The sequence below is a fragment of the Nerophis lumbriciformis genome, linkage group LG06 (genome assembly GCF_033978685.3).
Source record: "Nerophis lumbriciformis linkage group LG06, RoL_Nlum_v2.1, whole genome shotgun sequence".
NCBI classification, from domain to species: Eukaryota; Metazoa; Chordata; class Actinopteri; order Syngnathiformes; family Syngnathidae; genus Nerophis; species Nerophis lumbriciformis.
This window is the reverse complement of record NC_084553.2, coordinates 29893451-29920123: the sequence shown is the minus strand read 5'-3', so window position 1 is coordinate 29920123 and position 26673 is coordinate 29893451. Positions and strand designations below refer to the sequence as shown.

At 42.7% G+C, this 26673-nt stretch overlaps 2 protein-coding genes across 6 annotated transcripts in view; one reads left to right on the top strand and one right to left on the bottom strand.

The window, feature by feature from the left end:
• Positions 1-11198, top strand: part of atxn1l (ataxin 1-like) — a 30555-nt gene extending 19357 nt beyond the window's left edge. For both annotated transcript variants that reach the window (XM_061964063.1, XM_061964064.1), the window contains 2 exons: positions 3594-4753; positions 6468-11198. In XM_061964063.1, coding sequence (XP_061820047.1) covers positions 3716-4753; positions 6468-7793 — 2364 coding nt within the window. In that variant the 5' untranslated portion in view covers positions 3594-3715 and the 3' untranslated portion in view covers positions 7794-11198. The remainder of the gene's footprint in view (positions 1-3593; positions 4754-6467) is intronic.
• A 1531-nt stretch (positions 11199-12729) lies between these two features.
• Positions 12730-26673, bottom strand: part of znf821 (zinc finger protein 821) — a 42012-nt gene continuing 28068 nt past the window's right edge. For all 4 annotated transcript variants that reach the window (XM_061964062.1, XM_061964061.1, XM_061964059.1 and 1 more), the window contains 2 exons: positions 23915-24081; positions 12730-23162 (listed from right to left, as the gene is read on the bottom strand). In XM_061964062.1, the coding sequence (XP_061820046.1) occupies positions 22238-23162; positions 23915-24081 (1092 nt within the window). In that variant the 3' untranslated portion in view covers positions 12730-22237. The remainder of the gene's footprint in view (positions 23163-23914; positions 24082-26673) is intronic.

Genomic DNA, 26673 nt, shown 5'->3' with positions numbered 1-26673 from the left:
CCGCAGTCGAGGTCAGCAGAACACCATCCTCGCCATACACGGTGTTGATAGTGCACTGCTTCCCCTTCCTGAGGCGGCGGATGGTGGTCCAGAATTGCTTCGAAGCCGTCCGGAAGTCGTTTTCCATGGCTTCCCCGAACTCTTCCCATGTCCGAGTTTTTGCCTCTGCGACCGCTGAAGCCGCACACCGCTTGGCCTGTCGGTACCTGTCCGCTGCCTCAGGAGTCCTATGAGCCAAAAGAACCCGATAGGATTCCTTCAGCTTGACGGCATCCCTCATCGCCGGTGTCCATCAACGTGTTCTAGGATTACCGCCACGACAAGCACCAACTACCTTGCAGCTAACTCTAGGGGTACCTTGTCAATGCTCTCTTATGTAACTCCTATGTAAACATCACCTGCTGAAACGACTAAAGATGGAAATTAGCCGTTGGCTATAATTTTTGCGTATCTACCATGAATTGATTAACGTGGACCCCGACTTAAACAAGTTGAAAAACGTATTCGGGTGTTACCATTTAGTGGTCAATTGTACAGAATATGTACTGTACTGTGCAAGCTACTAATAAAAGTTTCAATCAATCAATCAATACATGTATATGTCCATTAATATGTATCGTCCCTATTTTAAATAAATAAACTCAAAACTATTTTTTTAGTTTTTAAATGTCTTAATTGCCTTGCACCTTCTTATCTATCTGACCTGCTCTTACCATATCAACACTCACAGATCCTGAGATCTTGTGGCACTGGACTTTTATCTTTACCAAATACCAGAACAAAGACCCACAGTGAGGTGGCATTTAGCCACTATGACCCCCACCTGTTGAACAGCCTGCCAGAGAGCAGAAAAAATATTTAAAAAATGCTAGAGGCACATTTTTTTAATCAAGCTTCTCACTGATCATATTAAACTCTTTTGTTTTTTTAATTATTTATTTTGTTGTTTTCTATCTTAATTATATTTTTACAACTATTATTCTCTCAATGTTAAGTTTTTTGGAACTTAATTATATATTTAGTTTTCACATTTATTTTGTCATTTGTTTCATATTATTTTTTTAGATGGTGTTAATTTGAGCTATTCTCCAGTGTAAACACCTCAGAGGTGGCATTTTTCCTCATTGCCCTGCCGCGTTTTGTTGTTGTTGTCAGAAATGCTGTGTGCATAGGTGTTGTTTTTTTTTTTTTTACCTTTTTTTGTATGTACAGCACTTTGTTTGCCATTTGCCTGTGTATGAAAAGTGCTGTATAAATAAAGTTTGATTTAATTAGATTTATGGTAGAGGTTTACCCGAAGATCCTTGTGCGAGTCAGAGTGTATCTTGTTGCGAGGCAGACTGGCTTGTACTCGCACATGCATGCTAAAATCCTCCGCTGTTGCCTTTTCTTATAAAAAGTAGCGTATGTTTTTAACTTATACCTGTCAGTAGACTCTATATGGAAGAGCTAAAAACTACAACGTGGCTGACGGGGTGGAGACACATTCAAAGGGGGCTTCGCATGGAGGAGGGCTTTCGCAAATAAGTCCGCCAACAAAACATTCTGAAGAGACAGTCAGTCAGAAAGCTCCTTAAAAATGTTCTGTAAAACAAAATCTATGCAACATTTTGACCAAAGCACCACCATTGCATGTAATGTAGACCAGTGGGCCCCAAACACCGGTCCGGGGACCGGTACCAGTCCATGCTGCATTTGCTACCGGGCCGCACAGAAACAATAATTCATTTATAAACTACCGCATTTTCTCCGACTTAACTTTTGCCTGTCCCACTAAACACACCAATAAGCTTGTTAGTACATGTATATGACAACTCCTTTGTTATATTACATGGGACAATGCACATTAATGGACATATAAAATGTTAATGTGCCAAATTTTAGCCACAGGCAAATTTTTCATGCTCTTTTTTTTTTTTTTTTTTTTTTTTTTTTTTTGCTGTTTTTATCTGCCACACGTAGAAAGCCGGTCTGTGAAAATAATGCATACATTAAACCAGTACCTGGCGGAAAAAAGGTTAGGGAACCCTGATGTAGACTACAAGAAAGTGTTTTAAATATAGAAAAATGTTCATAATATGACCACTTTAAGATATAGACTGTTATATTACTGTCTATGAATTGTAATTTATTACACTACCTCTGTGGTACTTTCAATTAAACAATAACAATCTTCAACTATGACATTTAATGGCAAATGTTAATGTTTTCATTGAACTTGTTGTACTTTTAAAGTCCATTGCTAAAGGAATATCACTTTTAGTACTAATGTGCTAATGTTATAACTAGAGTTGTCCGATAATGGCTTTTTTGCCGATATCCGATATTCCGATATTGTCCAACTCTTAATTACCGATTCCGATATCAACCGATACCGATATATACAGTCGTGGAATTAACACATTATTCTGCCTAATTTTGTTGTGATGCCCCGCTGGATGCATTAAACAATGTAACTTTACCATGAAATGAATAACGTGGACCCCGACTTAAACAAGTTGAAAAACTTATTCGGGTGTTACCATTTAGTGGTCAATTGTACGGAATATGTGCTGTACTGTGCAATCTACTAATACAAGTTTAATCAATCAATCAAAAACAAGGTTTTCCAAAATAAGAGAACAACTTCAACTCCAGTTATGGAAAAAAGTGCCAACGTGGCACTGCCATATTTATTATTGAAGTCACAATTTGGGATTTGGGACATGCGCTCCCTGAGATAATCCTAATACCCACTACAACTATGGGAAATACTATACTTTGACTTTGACAAAGTGCATTATTTTATTTTATTTTTTAAACATGCCTCAAAACAACAGAAAAACAAAAACAATGAAGGCACACAGCTTCAGTCCAGAGTATACTAGAGCATACTTGCCAACCTTGAGACCTCCGAATTCGGGAGATGGGGGGGGGGGTTCTGGATGTTTGTTCTGTTGTGTTTATGTTGTGTTACGGTGCGGATGTTCTCCCGAAATGTGTTTGTCATTCTTGTTTGGTGTGGGTTCACAGTGTGGCACATATTTGTAACAGTGTTAAAGTTGTTTATAGGGCCACTCTCAGTGTGACCTGTATGGCTGTTGATCAAGTATGAATTGCATTCACTTGTGTGTGTAAAAGCCGCATATATTATGTGACTGGGCCGGCACGCTGTTTGTATGGAGGAAAAGCGGACGTGACGACAGGTTGTAGAGGACGCTAAAGGCAGTGCCTTTAAGGCACGCCCCCAATAATGTTGTCCGGGTGGAAATCGGGAGAATGGTTGCCCCAGGAGATTTTCGGGAGGGGCACTGAAATTCGGGAGTCTCCCGGGAAAATCGGGAGGTTGAAACCGATACCGATCATTTCCGATATTACATTTTAAAGCATTTATCAGCCGATAATATCGGCAGGCCGATATTATCGGACATCTCTGGTTATAACCTAATATCTACCATTGCAAAGCAAAGGGTTACATCATCTACTACTGACCATGCATGATTTTTCTTAACCTATAAATTCAAGATGGAAAGCAGAGACTGCCTGCTTGGAGATATCATGCAAAAATATATTTGCTCTCCTTATTTTTATCCTGTGTTTATCTTTCTTCCCAGGAGCGCCATCAGCGGAAGTCAGCCCGGGGATTTCAGAGCTGGTTTCTGTGAGGCCCCACTGGCTTGCAAGTTTTAGCTCCTGTGCCATACAGTGAAGATAGTTTCTTGGCCAGAGTGTTGCAATGAAACCAGCTCAGGAGCGCAACCAGGAGTGCCTGCCTCCTAAGAAGAGGGACCTCCCTGTTAGTAACTGTGGTGGATCTGCAGGGACTGCGGGAGTGGGATTGGCATTGGGCGGAGTAGGTGGTGGTGGTGGTGGTGTCAGTAGTGGTGTCGGCGAGGATGAAATGGGTTCCATCCAGAACTCTGCAGCCATCAGTGATTCTCAGACTTGCCCTCCTTCTGGAGAGTGGCTGCGAGCTCAGCCAGGACCTCACTTTGGAATGGACACTTCTGAGAGCATACCAGCAGTGCCAGTAGACCAGTACAGTATGCTTTATAAAGTGGCTGTACCATCTGTTACATACTCGCCCACCAGTCCTCACCCAGTCTTAAGCCACATCTCCCCAGCCTACACTGTACACTCTCCACTCTTGCAGCATCCAGGCCTTCCTTATCCTCCTTTGGGTTACGCCCAGCTCCCTCATTCCTCCCTGCAGTTTGTCAGCTCCCCATATGGAGCATTACCCTACGCTTTAACCCCCGGCTTTGTCCCTGGTTCATTAATCTCCCCCTCAGGCGGCATCCCTCAGGCCCACCTGGTTCCCTACCAGTCTGTCATACAAGAAGGTGTGGTCTCCCCTCCTCCGCAGGCTCAGGTAGCTGCTCATACTTTTCCCAAAGTGTCAGCTCCCGGCGGTGTCCCGCTGATGTTGCCTTCAGAGCAGACCACCCAGCAGCACCTTGGTGCTGTCGGAGTCCTGTCCGCGTCCGAGCTTAGCTTACGGGGGATGCCGGTCTTCTATCACCCTCAGGGTGCTGCAAGAGCTGCCACCACCACCACCACCCCCTGCAGGGACCCCCACAGTGGGGTGCAGGAAAAGGAGCCAGAGATGAATGGCAGGGATAAAGATCAAGCAGCCCGAGAGGTCGCACCGGACTACCATGGAAGGAATGCACGTTTGCAACAGGGAGCGGCCATCTCTGCGGCGCACGAGTCCAACCAGCTACGCAGGCTGAGCTCACCGGGCCAGCGTAGCACTCCAGACAGTGACTTGGAGGTGAGTCACCTGCAACTCTAATCTAACTGTAATGGTCTTCCATTATGACTCAAGACACACTCTGGCAGCCAAATGTAGTTGTATTTTTATTATTAGTACCAGTTCCATTGGCAGCAAAACAAGCCCAGAGCATAATACTACCACCGCCATGTTTGACTGTAGGAGTGGTGTTCCTGGGATTAAAGGCTTCACCTTTTCTCCTCCAAACATATTGCTCGATATTGTGGCCAAACAGCTACATTTTTGTTTCATCTGACCACAGAACTTTCCTCCAGAAGGTCTTATCTTTGTCCATGTGATGTCAGATGAAACAAAAACTGAGCTGTTTGGCCACAATACCCAGCAATATGTTTGGAGGAGAAAAGGTGAGGCCTTTAATCTCAGGAACACCCTACCGTCAAGCATGGTGGTGGTAGTATTATGATCTGGGCCTGTTTTGCTGCCATTGGAACTGGTGCTTTACAGAGAGTAAATGGGACAAAGAAAAAGGAGGATTACCTCCAAATTCTTCAAGACAACCTAAAATCCTCAGCCCGGAGGTTGGGTCTTGGGCGTTCCAACAGGACAATGACCCCAAACACACGTCAAAAGTTGTATAAGAATGGCTAAATCAGGCTAGAATTAAGGTTTTAGAAATAGCCATCCCAAAATCCTGACTTAAACGTGTGGACATTGCTGAAGAACCAAGTCCATGTCAGAAAACCAAAACATTTAGCTGAACTTCACCAATTTTGTCAAGAGGAGTGGTCAAAATTTCAACCAGAAGCTTGCCAGAAGCTTGTGGATGGCTGCCAAAAGCACCTTATTGCAGTGAAATTTGCCAAGGGGCATGTAACCAAATATTTTACATTGCTGTATGTATACTTTTGACCCAGCAGATTTGGTCACATTTTCAGTAGACCCATAATAAATTCATAAAAGAACCAAACTTCATGATGTTTTTTGTGACCAACAAGTATGTGCTCCAATCACTCTATCACAAAAAAAGAGTTGTAGAAATTATTGGAAACTCAAGACAGCCATGACATTATGTTCTTTACATGTGTATGTAAACTTTTGACCACGACTGTACATGCCATACATAAATATTATTTTCAGCTGAGTGTAATTTTAATTAATAGAAACACATTGATGGAATTGTGTGGTTCTAACAAGATAACAGCATTATTTCTTGCACTGCAAACGTAGTTGATTTGTTTAAGACTTCCCTGCTGTAAGATGTTGCATGATGTTGGTGTGCTGTTAAAAATAATGAGAAAAAAATGCATTTTTTCACATCTTTATTTACACCAATTACATACAATACCAATAAGAGTACCGATTAATTCTGGTATTGATAAGGAATATCGATATTGTATCGATAAAACCTTTACGATATAAAACCCTGATTGGAACATCCCTTGCTAAAAATAATTTCTAATATGTGTCCTTATGTAGTTAAATAGGCTCACTAAAATATTACAAGTGTGCTTTCCCCCCTGTTTTAATATGTAGGACATGGGTCCAACAAAAGTATAATTTCACCTCAAAAATGAAATATTTACATGAATTGTTCCTAACTGATACGTAGAGCTTGGTGATGCAGTTTATCACTTGTGTGCATTTGTGTCTGAGAAATAATTCAGTGCCATGCTAGAATACATTTTGATAGTTGAAAAAAAAATTTGGTTTCTGACGGGCTGTGTTCATTCAAGTTTATTTTGTATTTTTCCAGGTGCAGCAGATGGTTGGCAGTTGGATCTCCAGCCAAAATTCTGCCGCAGGGCGCAAGGAGGTCTCTTTCGCTCCTTTGAATCTTTCTCAGAGTGTCCAGAGAGCCAGAGACGTCCATGTAGAGAACACTTCTGGCCGTGCTGCATACGTTGCCCAGCCTGTGAGCTACAGCGACCCCAGAGTGACAAACCTCCAGCAGCACCAACAAGCAGGGCAGCCTGCTCATGCTGTCATGCTAGCCAATGGGCAGCCGGTGTTAATCCCTGTGGAGTATCACCCACAGCAGCACTATTCAGCACAGGATCATGATGGCTCTCCTAAACCCAGCTTTAAAGTGTCAGGTCCTTCATCCAGAGCGTGCCTCCCTGAGAGGGATGTGAGCAAGCCAACGGCCGCTCAGCCACCTCAGCCTGCTGTCCAGCTTCCTTCCGAGGTGACCCAGGCCTTATCTTCCGGCACCGTCCTCGCGCCGGCTCCCAACAGCCCGTCGCACTTCATGAAGGGAGCCATTATTCAGTTGGCCACCGGGGAGCTGAAGCGTGTGGAAGACCTGCAGACTCAAGACTTTGTGCGGAGCGCCGAGCTGAGCGGGGGCCTCAAGATTGACTACAGCATGGTTGTGGACATCCACGCTAGCCAGCAGAGACCTGGCCTTGTGACGCTGCACTTTACCGTGGGCGAGCAGAAGAGCAAAGTGACCATCGACGTTCCCCCGGAGCACCCCTTTTTTGTTTTCGGTCAAGGCTGGTCGTCCCACAGCCCGGAGCGCACCACTCAGCTCTACGGTTTGGCCTGCCATCAGATGCAAGTAGGAGACATGTGCGTGTCCATCACTCTACAGCAGCCTCCACAGCAGCAGAAAGCAGCGCAACACAATCACCCCCAGCAGCAGAACCTGTCCAGGACATTGAGCAAAACTTCCACCACGTCAGAACCTACTCACCAGCTCATGGGGCCACCTGCCCCGCAGCAGTCCCGCCCTCAGACTCATTTCAGGATAGAGCGCACGCACAGAGACAGGCCCAGGGAGGCAGACAGAGACAACAAGGAAGAAGCCACGCACCCTGAACCCCCCGTTAGACCGAGTCGGACCTCAGGTGAGCACGCTAAGAGTCAGAGCGGCTACCAGTTGCACACAGATGCCTCCGCCTTCACGGATGCGGCCATGGGGGCCATGCACAGGCGCTGGTCCTCTCCTGGCCTCCAAAGATACAACATGAAGGGAGACACAGGTCCTCAAATCAGCACATCTGGACACATCCGACCCTCGTTCATCCCCCAGGAGGTCAAACTCTCCATTGAGGGACGCTCAAATGCAGGGAAGTAGCATCATCATTATCTTTTTTTATGAGCAACTAGTTGGTGTTATTATCATGACAAGGGCAGGAAAAACAGAATGTAGGCTGAGAAGATTTTTGCACATCCAACTAGAAAAAAAATCTTCTGTGTCGCTGCGTGCAAAGGAGAACTTTGGAGTTTCCCAGTAGGTTTGTCTAGTCTGTCACCACTTCCTCATTTGGAACATTCTCGCTTGCTAATTGGACGAGCCTGCGATGACTCTGGATCGTGGTCAGATCTCAAAAACCTAACCATTCCTGAGATTGTGTTTCTTCTTTTTTAGGCATTGAACTTAAACAAGGACGTTTGTTGTTGTTCTTTGACATTAGCTGTCAGCGCACCTTACAGGAGGACAACAAAGTGTCACACTTGTCTTACAATCCAGTTAGTGATCAAACAATCAGTGTCTTTACTTACACACACACACTTTTGCCCACTAACACTTTTGTGTGTTATTACAACATGAGTACAACAGACTGGAATAAAGACGAGTCTCTAGAGCAGGGGTCAAAGGACTACTTTTCTTCATATTGGATCACTTTGTCATTGTCTGGTTGCTGTTATGTTTTCTTTTCACACAAGTTAAGCTAACTTAAGTTGACAACCCAAAATGCGATGTAGAGTAGAAGACAACTGTTGTTTTGGTAGACCCCTGCTCTAGACAGGTGTTCTATTCCAGTATGATTAGTGAACAGCCTTGTGCTCCCTTAGTGTACCTCAGAGAGCTGTTTTTACACGGCTCGTCTCTTGAATGCATTGATTAGCTTAGGATGCAATAGTGAGCAATATTGTCCCCTTGTCCCCCACCAGCAGCAGCAGTGTGTCTGTTACGTTTTCAGGTGATGCACTAGCTCCATCTGCTTACACTGAGACCTTTCTTCTCGTCCTTTGTTATACTCTCGTCCGTCGTACCTTCCACCTTTTTGTACCAGCACATTGCTCAATTAATTGTTTTGGTTCATTCCTAGGTTAATTGTTCGGTTCATTGGTTTGGTTCATTCCTAGGTTTATTGCTTTGGTTCATTCCTAGGTTCTTTGCTTTGGTTCATTCCTAGGTTCATTGCTTTGGTTCATTCCTAGGTTCATTTCTTTGGTTCATTGCTTTGGTTCATTCCTAGGTTAATTCTTCGGTTCATTGCTTTGGTTCATTCCTAGGTTCATTGCTTTGGTTCATTCCTAGGTTAATTCCTCGGTTCATTGCTTTGGTTCATTCCTAGGTTCATTGCTATGGTTCATTCTTAGATTCATTGCTTTGGTTCATTCCTAGGTTAATTCTTCGGTTCATTGCTTTGGTTCATTCCTAGGTTCATTGCTTTAGTTCATTCCTAGGTTCATTGCTTTGGTTCATTCCTAGGTTAATTCCTCAGTTCATTGCTTTGGTTCATTCCTAGATTCATTACTTAGGTTAATTCCTCGGTTAATTCCTCGGTTCATTGCTTTGGTTCATTCCTAGGTTCATTGCTTTGGTTCATTCCTAGGTTCATTGCTTTGGTTCATTCCTAGGTTCATTGCTTTGGTTCATTCCTAGGTTAATTCCTCGGTTCATTGGTTTGGTTCATTCCTACTAGGTTAATTCCTCGGTTCATTGTTTTGTTTCATTCCTAGGTCAATTCCTCGGTTCATTGCTTTGGTTCATTCCTAGGTTCATTGCTTTGGTTCATTCCTAGGTTCATTCCCCGGTTCATTGGTTTGGTTCATTCCTATGGGTCATTGCTTAAAAGGGACTACATTTAGATTTATGTTTACTAATCAGCCAAGATGAATGCTGCACTTTCCTCACTCCTAACAATAAGTGCAATTAGGTCGCACACAGAATCATTCGGAGGTTTGTAATCAGGCGACGCACACATTTCCTACTGAAAAAAAAAACACCTGACGGTTGTTTTTGTGCTTTTTAACGTAGTCTCTCCTGGCTGTTTCGCTGTTAGTTTGGATCGAAACCTAACATCTCCATTGCCGAACCCCTATTTGTTTCGCTTAGCTAAGGGGTTTTAATAGTGTTGTCCTTCTATGCAGTAAACGCTTAGCTCATTGGCGTCATTTGGACATTTAAAGTGTCACCTGTGACGTTACCTCTTGCCCAGCAGGGGGCTCCTGAGTTGAAGCGGCTGTCACTGTGGGTACTTGCACTAAATGTCTCCTCTTGGTCGGCAGTGTTGTTGCTTTAACCTAAAGAGTCACAACAGCAGGAATTCCCAGGTTGTGTGTGTGTGATTATGTAGTTGTTTGTTGCCTTAACTTCTGCTTTGTGTGCGCGTGTGTGTGTGTGTGTGTGAGAGAGAGAGAGATAGATAGAATCAACATAATTGAGGCTGACATTGCTTGGAAGCAGAAATGAGCACATTGAATAGACTGTAAAGTATTTGTGACACCTTGCTCTGTTCTCTCAAAGCTGAAATAGTCAATAACATATTGGTAAAGTGAAGAAGATATGAATTGATGAGTGGGGGGGTGTCCCAATACATTGGTCCATAGAGTGTAAGCCGATGTCTCCCAAAGCGACATATCAAACCCACCAGGGAATCAGCAACCAAGTCAAAGTTGTGTGTGCTCATATTGTTTTGTGCTTGCTTCTCATCCAGCAAAAACTTGAATGGCGTCTGGTGGCAGACTGGAACGTGTGTTTGTGTTTGCGTGCGTGCGTTGATGGTGGTCTATGTCCTGTTGTTTAGCCCTTTATTCAATTTTTTTTTTTTTTTGTTATTTCAATGAGGAAAACAAAATAGAACGGTTGAAAGTTTTAAAGAAGTGTGTGTTTTCCACTTAGGATGGATTTGTTGTACTTTTTGGCACAAGATGACACTGCTTTTTCATGTGATGTTTAACTGAAAGAAAGAAAAAATATAAAAACGTGTTTTTTTCCTCCCAAAATGCCTAAATCTGCAAACTATATGCAAAGATGTAAATGTAACATTGAATCCTCAAGTATAATCCAGGTTGTATGGACTTTGTACCGTGACTTTTAATATCGTATGGTCGTACCAATCTGTATTGATCTTTTATCAGAAGCCTTATAGAGTTTTGTCCACCCAAAGTGTACCCTTAGACTTTACCCTACCTGAATTTAACAAAGCATTAATATTTCTATTTTATTTGCTTTTTTAATTATTTTTTTGTACCCTTTTTGGATAAATTTAGATTTGTACTGTATATTTGTACCTCTCTGTGAACTACTTTAGGGCTGTTTTGTTATTTTGTATTTTTATTTGTGTTGTTTGTTTGCCTGTTTTCTTTTTATGTACTTTTAAAGACACAAAGATATTGTATTTTTATTGTTACAGCTAACTTGGAGACGTTGCAGTATCATGTTATGTCCACACAATATAATATATATATATATATATACACACACACACACACACATATATACAAATATAAACTATTATCAAAATTGCCTACTTTCTTTTGTACTTGCAATGGTGATTCTGACGTTTTGTAAAAAGGACATTTACATCAGTTCAGTCGTAATGTATCATTAACCTCAATATAGACAATACACGTTCTTAGGATTCAAAAGTTTAAAAATGTTTATTTTCCATTTTTGAGGCTTGGAATCTTTTAACAACTTCATATGTATTAATATGAAGTTTTTAGGGTTTTTTTGGTGTGTTTTATGGGCTTTTTGTCAAAAATAACAGTTTTTTATAATGGGAAAATGCAAAAATAAGCAATACTTAAAAAAAAAAAAAAAAAGGTGCAGAGTGGAATATTTGAGGTTGGGTAATGAATTACAGCCTTGACGAGGTCAGTAATTCATTACATTGATTTTGAAACAGTAGACAAATATATTTTATATACATTTAAGTTATATATATATATAATATATATATAAAAAAAAAATATATATATATATAAATAACTTATGTGAACTTAATGAACTCAACAAAATCCTGCCTGCTTTCTCTAATTCTAGCTCAGTAGGCACGATAAAAATATTTTTGTCTTATTTGTATTATTGACATTGATATATATATATATATATATATATATATATATACATATATATATATATATATATATATAACCGTTAAAATTCAATGAAAATTATTTTGGGCAGTTGAATCCAATTTTGGGCCGCTTACACAGAGGTGCAATTACACCTAAACAGTATTTTCTTGTTTTTCACTCGGCAAGAATGAGATTCATTCGGTTTTCATGGAAAACAAACAGCAATATACCAGGACTACAGTCTGTGAACAAATAGCTGTTATGTTGGGAGTCAATAGGGCCGAAAAAGGTCTTAAGAGAAAGTGTGTGTACTTTGTTTTTATCCTATTTTACCAAGGTTGCAATCAAAACACAATGTCATTTTATAAAATGCTTGTAGCGGGAGCAATCCTGGCAAAATTCTTTCAGTCCTTCATGACAGTGGTCCCCAACCACTGGGACGCGGCCCGATACCGATCCGTGGATCGATTGGTACCGGACTGCACAAGAAAAAAAAAAAAAGGAAAAAAAAGTATTTTCTATTAAATCAACATAAAAAACACAAGATACACTTACAATTAGTGCACCAACCCAAGAAACCTCCCTCCCCCATTTACACTCATTCACACTCATTCGCACAAAAGGGTTGTTTCTTTCTGTTATTAATATTTCTGGTTCCTACATTATATATCAATACAGTCTGCAGGGATACAGTCCGTAAGCACACATGATTGTATTTTTTTATGACAAAAAAAATAAAAAATACCCCCGCCCCGGTCCGTGGGGCAAATTTTCAAGCGTTGACCGGTCCGCAGTTACAAAAAGGTTGGGGACCACTGCTTCAGAACGATGGCCGTGCTCAGGGCTGCACAAGGGTTAAGTAAAAGTGCATTGTAACACAACAGCAATATAATGATTACAAGTTAAATGTATTAAAGTGTCACCATAGCAACTTCCTAGCGATGATATTCTTAGAAACAAAGTATAAAATACAAGTATAGAAAAAAGAATATTTATTTTCACATTCATCATGTGGTTCCAACTGCACCCAACTGAATGCAGTCACTGAGACAACAACGTTGGCCAAATACGCTGTAAACATGACATCAGGAGGAAATCCTCATATCAACAGAAAGGCCATTTTTAGTTAAACATAACTCTTGGAGTAAATGTGTATTTAAAAAAAGAAGAAGCAGGCATAAAGAGAACATGAGAAGAAGACATCATTTCCCACATGCAGTAACTTCTTAGCAACACATCAACAGAGCTAAAAGCTGACATTGACTTACTAACATTTCCTCTGCAATTGTAGCAACTTTCCAAAAAAGAAACTACTTGGTATTCATAAAGTGAGGCGAAAAGGAATATGACCTGAAACACAGAACCTGCCTTTCATTGTGACACCTTGCTGTTGACCCTGAAATGAAGCTACCTTGCTGTCTTACATCTCCTGAGAAGTTGCATTCCAAAGTAAAACAAATAAAGGTGTGCTCTGCATAGTTTCAATGAAAGCTCAAATGATTTCTCTGGAATTAGAAGTCAAAAATGTTGCATAGAAGTTTGATGCACTCCTAGAAGAACTTTTGTGTGGACTTTTGGAAATGTTAGGGACAAAGTGAAACAGTAGTGATCTAAAACAAAAAGCAATATTATGGCTTTATTCTTTATAATACAATATTACAATAGAAGCTATCGTTTTAGAGAGCCAAACGACATTTTATGAGACTGAGCTAATACTAAGATTGTAAAAAATGCAACAAGAATAAATTCTGAATATTCTAGGACAATGTCATTTTAGAAAAATTATATATTTCAGGGGCAAAAAATCTTATCATGAGAATAGTTATTAGAAAAAACCTTGAGAATTAAATCAGTACTGTGTATTACAAAATGAAGGCCATATCAAGAAAATGTAGTTTCATGAGGATAAAGTCACAATATAAAAAAGCAAAAGTTGCAATATTTTATGAGAGTGAAGTCGGAATATTTTAATAGGAGGAAAAAAATAGTAATTTCATGTGAAATAAGTCAGGATATTATGATAAAAAATATTTTATTTGTGGGAACAAAGTCCGTTATAAAATTAAAATATTTCATTAAAATATGGTCGTAATATTACAATTAGGCAAATGTATCACGAGTAAATACAAATTTTGAGTGTAGTCGTAAAATTACGAGTAACATGCAGTAATTTTACAAGTATAGTCCAATATCACTTGTAAACAGCAAATATTTTACGAGCACAGTTGGAACGATACGAGTAAAATGCTAGTTTTATGAGTATGGTTGTAATATTGCCAGTAAAATACAATACTTTTTTGTGAGTATAGTCGTAAAGTAAATAGTAATTTATGAGAATAAAATAGAATATGATGAGAAAAAAATTGCGGTAATTTGTAATATTTTATATTAAGTTACAAGTTTAAGAGAATTAAGTCTGAAAATTCTGAGGAAAAAGTAGTAATTTATGCAAATTATATCAAAAATATTTGTAATATTGCAAATAAATTGTAAGATTGTGATGGGAATATTCAGAAAAGTCATCTTATGGGTTAAAAAATTAGAATGAGAAAAATAGTGTGTTTACGAGATTTACATTTGTATTATTACAAATAGGTTACAATTTTATAAATACAAAGTATTTTATGCAAATTAATGCATTAATTATGTGCCCACTGTATAGTTGCCCTCCAATGGGCTCACCACTCAATAGGAGGGGGCGTAGAGGTCGGGTGAAGGCAGGACCCTCGGCGGTTTGATCCTCGACTACAAAAGCTAGCTCTCGGAACGTCACCTCACCGGGGGGGGGAAGGGGCCTGAGCTGTTGGGCCAGGTGGAGAAGTTTCGGCGAGATATGGTCGGACTCACTTCGATGCACAGCAAAGGCTCTGGAATCAGTCCTCTCGAAAGGGGCTGGACTCTCTCCCACTCTGTCGTTGCAACTCTTGTTGCCTCCCCCGGCGCAAAGCCTGTACGTTGGAGTTTAACCCAGTAGACAAGAGGGTAGCTTCTGTCTGCCGTCGGGTTTGGGGACGGGTCCTGAATGTTTGTGCTTATGCACCAAATAGCAGCTCAGAGTACCCGCCCTTTTTGGATACCCCGGAGGGAGTACTGGAGAGTGCTCCCCGGGTGACTCCCTTGTTCTGCTGGGTGACTTCAACGCTCACATTGGCAACGACAGTAAAACCTGGAAAGGTGTGATTGAGAAGAATGGCCGCCCTGATCTGAACCCAAGTGATGTTTTGTTATTGGACTTTTGTGTTCGTCACAGATTGTCCATAACGAACACCATGTTCGGACATAAGGGTGTCCATATGTGCACTTGGCACCAGGACACCCTAGGCCGTAGTTCCATGATCAACTTTATAGTTGTGTCATCGAATTTGCGGTCTTATGTTTTAGACACTCGGGTAAAGAGAGGGGCGGAGCTTTCTACCGATCAAAACCTGGTGGTGAGTTTGCTCTGATGGTGGGGGAGGATGCCGGACAGACCTGGCAGGCCCAAACGCATTGTCAGAGTCTGCTGGGAACGTCTGGCAGAGTTTCCCATCAGAGAGGGTTTCAATTCCTACCTTGGGAAGAACTTTGAACATGTCACGAGTCAGGCGCTGGACATTGAGTCCGAGGTGACCATGTTCCGTACCTCTATTGTCGAGGCAGCTGATTGGAGCTATGGCCACAAGGTGGTTAGTGCCTGTCGTGGCAGTAATCCTAGAACCCGCTGATGGACATGGGATGCCCTGAAGCTGAAGAAGGAGCCGTATCGTGTCATTTTGGCTCATGGGATTCCGGAGGCAGCGGACGAGTACTGACAGGCCAAGCAGCGCGCGGCTTCGGCAATCTCAGAGGCAAAAACTCGGACATGGGAGGAGTTCTGAGAAGCCATAGAAAACGACTTTCAGACTGCTTCGAAGCGATTCTGGACCCCCATCTGCCGCCTCAGGAAGGGGAAGCAGTGCACTGTCAACACCATGTATGGTGGGGATGGTGCTGCGGCCTCGACTTAGGACGTTGCGAATCGGTGGAGGGAATACTTCGAAAACCTCCTCAATCCCAATTGCATGTCTTCCTATGAGGAAGCAGTGTCTGGGGAATCTATTTCTGGGGCTGAGGTTGCCGAGGTAGTTAAGCTCCTCGGTGGCAAGGCCCCGGGGGTGGCTGAGAACCGCCCGGAGTTCCTTATGGCTCTGGTTGCTGTGGGGATGTCTTTGTTGACAAGACTCTGTAACATTGCGTGGACATCAGGGGCCGTGCGTCTGGATTGGCAGACCAGGGTGGTGGTTCCTCTCTTTAAGAAGGGGAACCGGAGGGTGTGTTACAATGATCGTGGAATTACACTCCTCAGCCTTCCTGGTAATGTCTATTCAGGTGTACTGGAGAGGAGGCTACGCCAGATAGTCGAACCTCAGATTCAGGAGGAGCAGTGTGGTTTTCGTCGTGGTCGTGGAAATGTGGACCAGCTCTATACTCTTGGCAGGATCCTTGAGGGTGCCTGGAAGTTTGCCCAACCAATCTACATCAACTGTGTTCCTCGGGAAGTCTTGCGAGGGTGATCGGAGATTATGGGGTATCGGACTGTCTGATAGTGGCAGTCCGCTCCCTGTATGATCAGTGTCAGAGCTTGGTCCGAATTGCCGGCAGTAAGTTGGATCTGTTTCCAGTGAGGGTTGGACTCCGCCAAGGCTGCCCTTTGTCACCGATTCTGTTCATAACTTTTATGTACAGTTTCTGTTCTGATTCTGTCCATAACATTTATGTACAGAATTTCTAGGCGCAGTCAAGGCGTTGAGGCGAACCGGTTTGGTGTCTGCAGGATTAGGTCTCTGCTTTTTGCTGATGATGTGGTCCTGATGGCTTTATCTGGCCATTATCTTCAGCTCTCACTGGACCAGTTTGCAGCCGAGCGTGAAGCAAATGGGATGAGAATCAGCATCTCCAAGTCCGAGTCTGTGGTTCTAGCCCGGAAAAGGGTGGAGTACCATCTCCGGGTTGGGAAAGAGATCTTGCCCCAAGTGGAGGAGTTCAAGTACCTCAGAGTCTTGTTCAAGAGTGAAGGAAGAGTGGATCGTGAGATCGACAGGCGGATCGGTGCGGCGTCTGCAGTGATGCAGACCCTGCATCGGTTCGTCATGGTGAAGGAGCTGAGCCGGAAGGCAAAGCTCTCAATTTACCGGACGATCTACGTTCCCATCCTCACCTATGGTCATGAGCTTTGGGTTATGACCGAAAGTACAAGATCACGGGTACAAACAGCCTAAATTAGTTTCCTCAGTGGGGTGGCGGGGCTCTCCCTTGGAGATAGGGTGAGAAGCTCTGCCATCTGGGAGGAGCTCAAAGTAAAGCTGCTGCTCCTCCACATCGAGAGGAGCCAGATGAGGTGGTTCGGGCATCTGGTCAGGATGCTGCCCGGACGCTTCCCTGGGGAGGTGTTTAGGGCACGTCTGATGGGTAAGAGGCCACAGGGAAGACCCAGGACACGTTGGAGAGACTATGTCTCCCAGCTGGCCTGGGAACGCTTAGGAGTCCCCTGGGAGGAGCTGGTCGAAGTGGCTGGGGAGAGGGAAGTCTGGGCTTCTCTGCTTAGGCTGCTGCCCCCGCGACCCAACTTTTGATAAGCAGAAGAAGATGGATGGACTGTACAGTTGCAATATCACAAATACATTGTTGTAATTTGATCAAAATAGTCATATTTGAAGGAAAAAGTAGTCATTTAATGTGAATACAATTTGATTATCATGAGATAGAAATGCTGACTTTAATGAGCATAAAGATGAATATTTTTGAGCTAATATGTAACAATATCTGATGAGTATGGCAGCTCTCTTAACTAGTTGCAGATTTACTTTTATCATAAAATGTTGACATTTGGTAAATCAAGTCTTCGTTTTTTTTTACTGCCAATACTTTTACTCCAACTTCATTGTTGTAAGATGAATAACTTCATATGGAAAATGATGCTGCTTGACAGGTTGGTCTAGGAGTGACACAAACACATGCAAACGCTGTTGGGAAAAAATGCAGCAAGAAAATACCATGTTTTAAATATAAAAAAAAGAACAAAAGAGTGACAAGGAAAAACATGGAGAGACAATATTGCATAAATATGAGGTTCATGGTGGTTATTGGTGACAATGTTTGCAAAATCGTGCAGTGAACGCTACAAAGCAAGGCCTGAAGATCCAACCAACTCAGGCCCAATTCAAGTAAGGACATTTTTGGAGCATATTTGACTGCCAGTGATGATGATAAAAATAAGAGGTAATAACATGTATTGTACAGTCATGAGGAGAAACAGCAGCACTGATTGAGCACAAGAGCAGAATATGTCAGAAAACCGAGTAGAGAAGTTGTCATCGTGTTTGTAGTACTCTGGTACCACACAGAGAAGTTGTAGTACTCAAAAGGACACACAGTCTTTCTTTTGGTCCAATGAAGTAGTGGCAGTACTAGCAGAACAATACTATCAGACCAATACTAGTAGACCATGACTAGTAGGCAGTAGGAGTGTCCCGATTCAACTTTTCCACTTCCAACATGATACCAATGTAGGAGCCTTGAATGTTAGCCGATATTGATATTAATCTGATACGATATCAGCAGGAAACATAGCACAAACTTGTATTATGTAGTGTAGAATGTTAGAAAAGGTTTGATCAAGTGAACTTAGTCAGAGAACAATGGTAGGTATGAAAAACACTAACTTTATGAAAGATTTAGCAGTGAGGCAGTTAGTTGAATAATGCAGACACGTTTGTTACTGAATTATTTCTAATACGTTTCTGCCTTGGAGACTTGGTAAATGTAAGTAATATGCAACTAAAATGATTTGATATTTGTTTACATTGACAAACGTCATGTTTTAGACTGCAATATTGTTCAAATAAGGACATTTATTACGTATGTCTAGCACAGTTCTTCTCAAAAAAATTTTTTTACACCTCCGATACTATTATAGACAAACAGTATAACTTATCTATACAATTGTTATAACTATACGTCTGCATAACATTGTAAGCGTATTAACATTAAAGGAAACAACACACTGGTCTTTCCTCGTCTCCCACCGTGGTTACTGTGTTACCTACATACGCTTCATCATATTCTGGTACGGGGAAAAAAAAGCATCGCACCGCGCCCCACTTTTAGACAAGGGCTGGTCTAGCATGTGTGCTATTGTGTGCTTAGCTGCTGTGTAGCTGCTAGCTCCTAGTAGCTTATAGCCTTCCATGTTTACCGTTCGTAAATAACTTCACTAAAACACAATAAAAGATCAAACGTTCGATACAAGGAGTCCTAAATGTCCTCCAGGAAGCAGGGACATTTTACATGCAAGCCGATATCATTCGATACTTTTTTTTTTTTTTTTGCTGATATCAGACCGATGTCAATATCGGATTGGGACACCCCTAGTTTGTAGTACTTTGGGACCACAAAGAGAAGCTGTAGTTCTCAGGAGGATACACACTCTTGCTTTTGGTCCGATGAAGTAGTGACAACACTAGTAAGTAGTACTAGTAAGTAAAACTAGCAGGTAGTACTAGTGGGACAGCACTAGTAGAAACATCAGTCAAGTGAGGTAGAAGGTTGAGTGGACATCAACGACTTGATGCGGCAGCTTGAAGAAGGTGAGGAGGAAGGGATTCGGGCTCCATGGCTACAAAGTCCACATGATATTATGAATTATGTGCAAAAACATCTCTTCAAATCAAATCTCTTTACAACATGCTTGAATGAATCAAGTTGGAACATTCTTCACCACAAGAAAGAAAAGTCTTGTTGAGGCTGCGTTCACACTTGTGCTTCAATAATCAAACATTACACGTTATCACAGACACGCAAGCTGTTTTTGTCTTTTGAAAAAAAAAAAAAAAACCAACCTATAACCTGTCCTTTTGAAAGAGACAATTATCTAAATGGCCGCCGTCTCCGCCATCAGTGGAGAAAGTCTCAAGTACGGACATGATTGGGCACTTTTCAGGACATCTTATGTTGTTTCCACATATCCGGCTCTGATATTATCTGTTTATACAGCCACACTTTTCTTATGATTAGTTTTTTTTAAATGTTGCTCCGGTTTTCGTATATCAGTTATCGTACAGCCAAATATTGCACCTAACAAAATAGTATGTTTGATCAGATATCATCTCCCAAACTTAAGCATCCCTCGCATTGGGGACTCAGTATCGATGTCTTTTTTTTTTTTTAGTATGACTGCAATTTAATCCACAATGGGGCCAAAGAAAGTTGTGAGTACTTTGATAAAGAAGGTGAAAAACTACTGAATTCAAGAAAGAGCATTATGTGGCTCCTCCCTTGGCCTCAATCTTCAATAAAAGTAAACGTGATCATTTCTTTCATCATTTACATATATTGTTTTGTGTGCGTACAACTAGGATTATTCTCCATAAAACGTCTTTCCTGTTCATATTTCAGGGTGTCTGGAACTTGATTGATAAATAATTCAGTATTACTGTATATACCTGCTTAAAAATCTTCTAAAATAGACATGAGCGTGCTAGTGACACACACATACAAAATGCAACATGTATGATGTCAAAAAAGGGCCACAATCTTGGCGCGTTAAAAGCTCACTGCATTTTGCACACGACTGTAAACTCATTTTAAGCCCGTGAGGCCTCTGTGTGCGCGATTGTTCGCCATGTGTCTTTTCCGACATTCTACATTTTGATTACACGGCCCAGCATCTCCCCTTCTTTCTGATTGGTCGCCTTAAACATCTACTGGGGCGGTATAGCTCGGTTGGTAGAGCGGCCGTGCCAGCAACTTGAGGGTTGCAGGTTCGATCCCCGCTTCTGCCATCCTAGTCACTGCCGTTGTGTTCTTGGGCAAGACACTTTACCCACCTGCTCCCAGTGCCACCCACACTGGTTTAAATGTAACTTTGATATTGGGTTTCACTATGTAAAGCGCTTTGAGTCACTAGAGAAAAGCGCTATATAAATATAATTCACTTCACACTTCACTGTCTCCTGGTGACCAATAAGAAAGGAGGGGAGATGCTGGGCCATCTATTTATTGCCCGCCCCTTAGTGCCAAAAGAGTGGAACGTTGTGCGGGTGGGGAAAGAGAAAGCGCAAGTGCAAAAAGAGACTGTGTACGTGCAAAAACATGCCACACACGCACAGAAGCTGCACAAGCTTAAAATTATTTGGCCCATGCACAAAATGAGTCTACACGTGTGAAAAATTAGTCTGCATGCGTGCAAAATCAGTTTGCGTGCATGCACAAAAAATGTGTTTGCTCATGCGAAAAAATGTGTTTGCGCATGTATAAAATGAGTCTGTGTGCGTACAAAATTAGTCGGCATGTGTGCAAAACTAATCCACATGGTCAAAAGATGGGTTTGCGTATGCACAAAATGAGTCCACACGTGTGCAAAATGAGTCTGCACATATGCAAAAGGAGGCCACATGCGCAAAAAACTGGTTGGTGCCTGCATAAAATGAGTCCGCATGTACAAAAAATTAGTTTGCACATGCATGAATTGAATCCATAGGCGCGCAAAATGATTGCAAAACACACGTGCAAAAGTAATCCGCATGGTCAAAACCTGTTTTCGTATTTACAAAATGAGTCCGCATGCGCAAAAAATGTGTTTGCATATCAAAATGGGTCCGCACTCGCGCATAAAAAGTCAGTATATGTGCAAAATGAGTCCGCACGTGTGCAAAATGAGTCCGCATGGGCAAAAAATGTCTTTACGTATGCACAAAGTTAGTCTGCACATGTGCAAAATTAGTCTGCATGGGCAAAAAATTAGTTTGCATATGAACAAAATGAGTCCGCATGTGTGCAAAGTTAGCTTACATGGGCTAAAAATGGGTTTGCGTATGCACAAAATGGGTCCAAACATGTGCAAAATGAGTCTATGTGCGCACACTACATAAGTGAGCTGTCAAAATATTTGATTTCAGGAAAAAATATTAAAAACTAGTGGTATTAAGTAGCTGCATGTACAGATCATTTTACTTGATAAGACATCCTAAATTAAGATTTGTATATCTAGAAATTGGCAGGACTATAAAGATAGAAATAAGCATTTTATTTTGAAAACAAGCAATATTCTACTTTCAATTCTTAATTTAAGCATCCTCGAGATATTGCAGAACAATATTTTCTATGCAGGGATAAACCAAAATATATTTTTTGAAAATCGGTAGTTATTTTCTCAATTTTAACATTTTTTAACGAGAATAGACTAAATATAATATTCATGCTAAAATTAACATTATAAAACATTAAAAATAATCAAATAAGCTCTTAAAACTAGTGAAATCTCTAGAAATACAATTTAAAATCTGGGCAAATGGCAATTAAATTGCAGTGCGCAAAATGAGTCGCTCGTGCAGAGAGGTCATGAGTGTGGTTTTTACGCGCAAGGATTTTGTTACTGCTTTGACGCCATAAACATGAGAGTTGGTTTAAGCGCAGCAAAGACAAGTGTGAAGGCAGCGTTAGAATGAAGTGAAAGTGAAAGTGGTCTTCTTAGGGCAGCTTCATAAAGAGTCCATTATCCATAGAAGGGACCGAGCAGGGGAACTGAAATAGGCTCATGTCCGCCGTCAGGGCAGCCATAGCGGCGGGGTCGTGTTCTATCTGCGTCCTGAGGGCGGGGTCGATCTTCTCCAGCCGCCGCTTGATCCTCTTTGCCTCCCTCTCGCGTATCAGCCTGGCCTGCCTCTTCTCGGGTGTCTCGTTGGCCCTCTTCATGCGCATGGCCTCCCTGTCCCGCTGAAGACGCCTCGCCCGCTGCTCCTCCGTCTCCTGCATCCTCTGCATGCGCTTGGACTCGCGGTCCCGCAGACGCCGCAGTTCTCGCTCTTCGTCCGTCTCGCACGCGCGCTTGTTCTTCTTGGCCGTGCGTTCGCGCTCCAGGCGATGCATGCGCGCCTCTACCGGCTCGCTTTTCCTGCGCAGAGCCCATTTGCGTGCGGGGGACTGGGCGTCCACCAGCTGCTGGTAGGCCATGCAGCTGTTGCACACCAGGAGAACTCCGGCAGGATACACGGGCATCGGACTCAGGATGTCTGGGATTGGAGGAAGACCGGAGGGGGAGGAGTTAAGGGAGTCGGGAATGGACGCGAGCGACGGTCCTTCAGAGAGCAGACTGTCAGGCAGCGAGGGGAAGGAGGAACCTCGGTCTGGTCCAGGACCCTGACACAAACTGGAGATGTGGACCGACTCGTGACACGTTCGATGGGCCTGACAGAGACCTGTGCTGGGGTCGGGAACTTGGCATGGCTGAGGGCCCTGACAGGAACTGGGACCCGGTCCTGGTCTGTGGCAGGAAAGAGGGTCGGGTCCTGGACTGGCCATGGGACTGCTGGAGAGCGAGTGGGTCAGGGGACACGTGTCCCTTCCACCTGAGACATCCAGCCTGGTCGTATCCAGGACATCTTTCAGCTTCTCTCTGGAAGGAAAACATGTACTTGATTGAATTGAAGGTGCGCGCGCACGCACACACACACACACACCCACGCCCGCATGCACGCTCGCATGCACGCTCGCACACACGCACGCCCGCTTGCACGCCCACAGACACGCACGCCCGCACGTCTGCACACACGCACGCCCGCCTGCACACTCTCACACACGCACGCCCGCACACACGCATGCCCGCCTGCACACTCTCACACACGCACGCCCACACACACGCACGCACACACGCACGCACACACGCACGCCCACACACACGCCCGCACACACGCGCACACGCACGCCCGCCTGCACACACGCACGCCCGCACACACACACACACGCACGCCCGCATACACGCACGCACGCCCGCACGCTTGCACACACGCACGCCAGCCTGCACGCCCGCAGACACACACGCCCGCCCGCACACACGCACGCCTGCCTGCACACACGCACACGCACGCCCGCATACACGCACGCACGCGCACACCCGCCTGCACGCTTGCACACACGCACGCCCGCAGACACGCACGCCCGCCTGCACACTCTCACACACGCACGCCCGCACACACGCCCACACACGCACGCACGCACGCACGCTCGCACGCACACCCTCAGCCGCTCCCCTTGCATTTCACTCCCACTCACATACAACCAGTACAATTCCAAATCCCTTATGAATGAATTGGTCAAAATGCTAAGAAATGTATTATCCTACAGGAAGTAAAGCTATGAGAGCAGAACCTGTTGAAGTTGGTGGTGTCTGTGAAATGTGCTCCACAGACGGCACAGTTGGAGAGGCGGTCCTCGGAGTGGATGAGAAGATGGCGTCCTAGCGAGCCGGGCGAACTCAGCGCTCGCCCACACACGGGACACACGTAGCTCTTGGTGCTGCTCGTCATGCTTGTGTGCTGTTGAAGACAGAGAAGCTCATTCTTTGTCCAAGATGTGCTGGGTGAAACACATACAGTACATACTGCACAACATATACAGTAGATGAAAGTATAATCACACTTCTTGGTCTTTCTAACACATGTTAGCACTACTGGCTCTGCTGATGCTGTGTCACAGTTAAAACACAAATCAATTCCTAATAATCAATTGTTATGGCCATCCTCACATTGGAATAAACATTATTTGTCACAATTGTGCAGCTGTCTTTTCATTCACATACACCCTAAATGCATACCTCAGTGTGAACATGTCTTTCTATTTGCATACAGAATGTAAACAGTGCCTTGTAAAAGTATTCTCTTCCATTAAGAAGTTTAGCCTTTTGTTGCTTTGATAAAGGAAATGATGTTCAAATGTAATCCACTATCATACACTTATAACGTACACATGTCAAACCATTCACATAGCCACATAATAACCTGTCTAAACATTAACATAATCACATAACGCAAAAATATCTATCCATTCACATACAGTAAATGCACGGTCTAAACATGGCTATCCTTTCACATACTCACATAAAACATTTTGATCCATTCACATCCATGCTTAATGCAAACATATATAATCTATCCATTCACGTAAAGCGCATCCGAAAAGTAGTTACAGCGCTTTACTTTTTCCACATTTTGTTATGTTACAGCCTCATATTCCAAAATGGAATGAATACATTGTGTCCTCAAAATTCTAAACACAAGTCCTTATTATGACAACTTAAAAACATTGTTTTTGTTTTTATTTATTTTTTTGCAAATTTATTCAACATAAAACATTAAGAAATCACATGTACAGTATATAATAGGGCTGTGAATCGGGCCCTTCTCCCCTGATCGCTAAGTTCTATGAAAAGTCCGAGTGGTTCCAAACTTCTTTTATTTACGATTCTTGGTGTTAACGATTCGATTCAAAATGTATTCTCATTTCAAAATCAATACTTTTTTTTTTATAACATTGGGTGCCAGTTCTATTTAACTACATTCTTCCATAAAATAGATAAACAGCTCTGATAAATTCCTATATCGCTTAAAATAAAATGGGTCTTGTTGAATAAAATTCTACCCAAACATTTAATAAAGTCAAAAGTCGCATTTATTGGGGAAATGTATTTGATAAAACCCAACACCAAGAATAGACATTTGAAAGGCAATTTAAAATAAATAAAGAATAGTGAACAACAGGCTGAATAAGTGTACGTTATATGACGCATAAATAACCAACTGAGAACGTGCCTTGTATGTTAACGTAACATATTATGGTAAGAGTCATTCTAATAACTATAACATATAGAACATGCTATACGTTTACCCAACAATCTGTCACTCCTAATCGCTAAATCCCATGAAATCTTATACGTCTAGTCTCTTACGTGAATGAGCTAAATAATATTATTTGATATTTTACGGTAATGTGTTAATAATTTCACACATAAGTCGCTCCTGAGTATAAGTCGCACCCCCGGCCAAACTATGAAAAAAACTGCGACTTGTAATCCGAAAAATACGGTACATGAATGGTAGGTGGCTTGGCAACACTAAATGGGCCCTAGTGTGTGAATGTGAGTGTGAATGTTGTCTGTCTATCTGTGTTGGCCCTGCGATGAGGTGGTGAAAAGTCCAGGGTGTACCCCGCCTTCCGTCCGAAAGCAGCTGAGATAGGCTCAAGCACCCCCCGCGACCCCGAAAAGGACAAGTGGTGGAAAACGGATGGATGGATGCAGTACGTGAATGGATACAATGCATTAGGAAAGTATTCCCAGCGCTTCACCTTTTTCACATTTTGTTATGTTACAGCCTTATTCCAAAATGGAATCAGGTGGAATGAGAAGCGTCGATGCACAGCTATTTTCACATCTCTCCAGAGTTGTTCAATTGATTTCAAGTCTGGACTCTGGCTGGGCCACACAAGTATATTTAAAGAGTTGTCCTGAAGCCATTCTTTTGATATTTTGGCTGTGTGCTTAGGGGCGTTGCCCTGCTGAAAGATGCACCGTCGCCCCAGTCTGAGTTCAAGAGCGCAGGTTTTCATCCAGAATCTCTCTGAATATTGCTGCATTCATCTTTCCCTCTATCTTGACTAGTTTCTAACTTCTTTCTGCTGAAAAACATCCTCACAGCATGATGCTTTCACCACCATGCTTCACTGTAGGGATGGTATTGGCCTGCTTTCACCACCATGCTTCACTGTAGGGATGGTATTGGCCTGCTTTCCTCAAAACATGACGCCTGGCATTCAGGCCGAAGAGTTCAATATCTGCCTCATCAGACTAAATCATTTTATTTCTCATGGTCTGAGAGTCTTTCAGGTGCATCTTGGCAAACTCCAGGCGGGCAGCCAAGTGCTTTTTTTTTTACTAAGGAATGGCTTTCGTCTGGCGCCTCTACCATACAGGCTTGATTGGTGGATTGCTGCAGAGATGGTTTTCCTTCAGGAAGGTTCTCCTCTCTCCACAGAGGAATGCTGTAGCTCTGACAGAATGACCACCGGGTTCTTGTTCACCTCCCTGACTAGTGCCCTTCTCCCCTGATCGCTCAGTTCTATGAAAAGTTTTT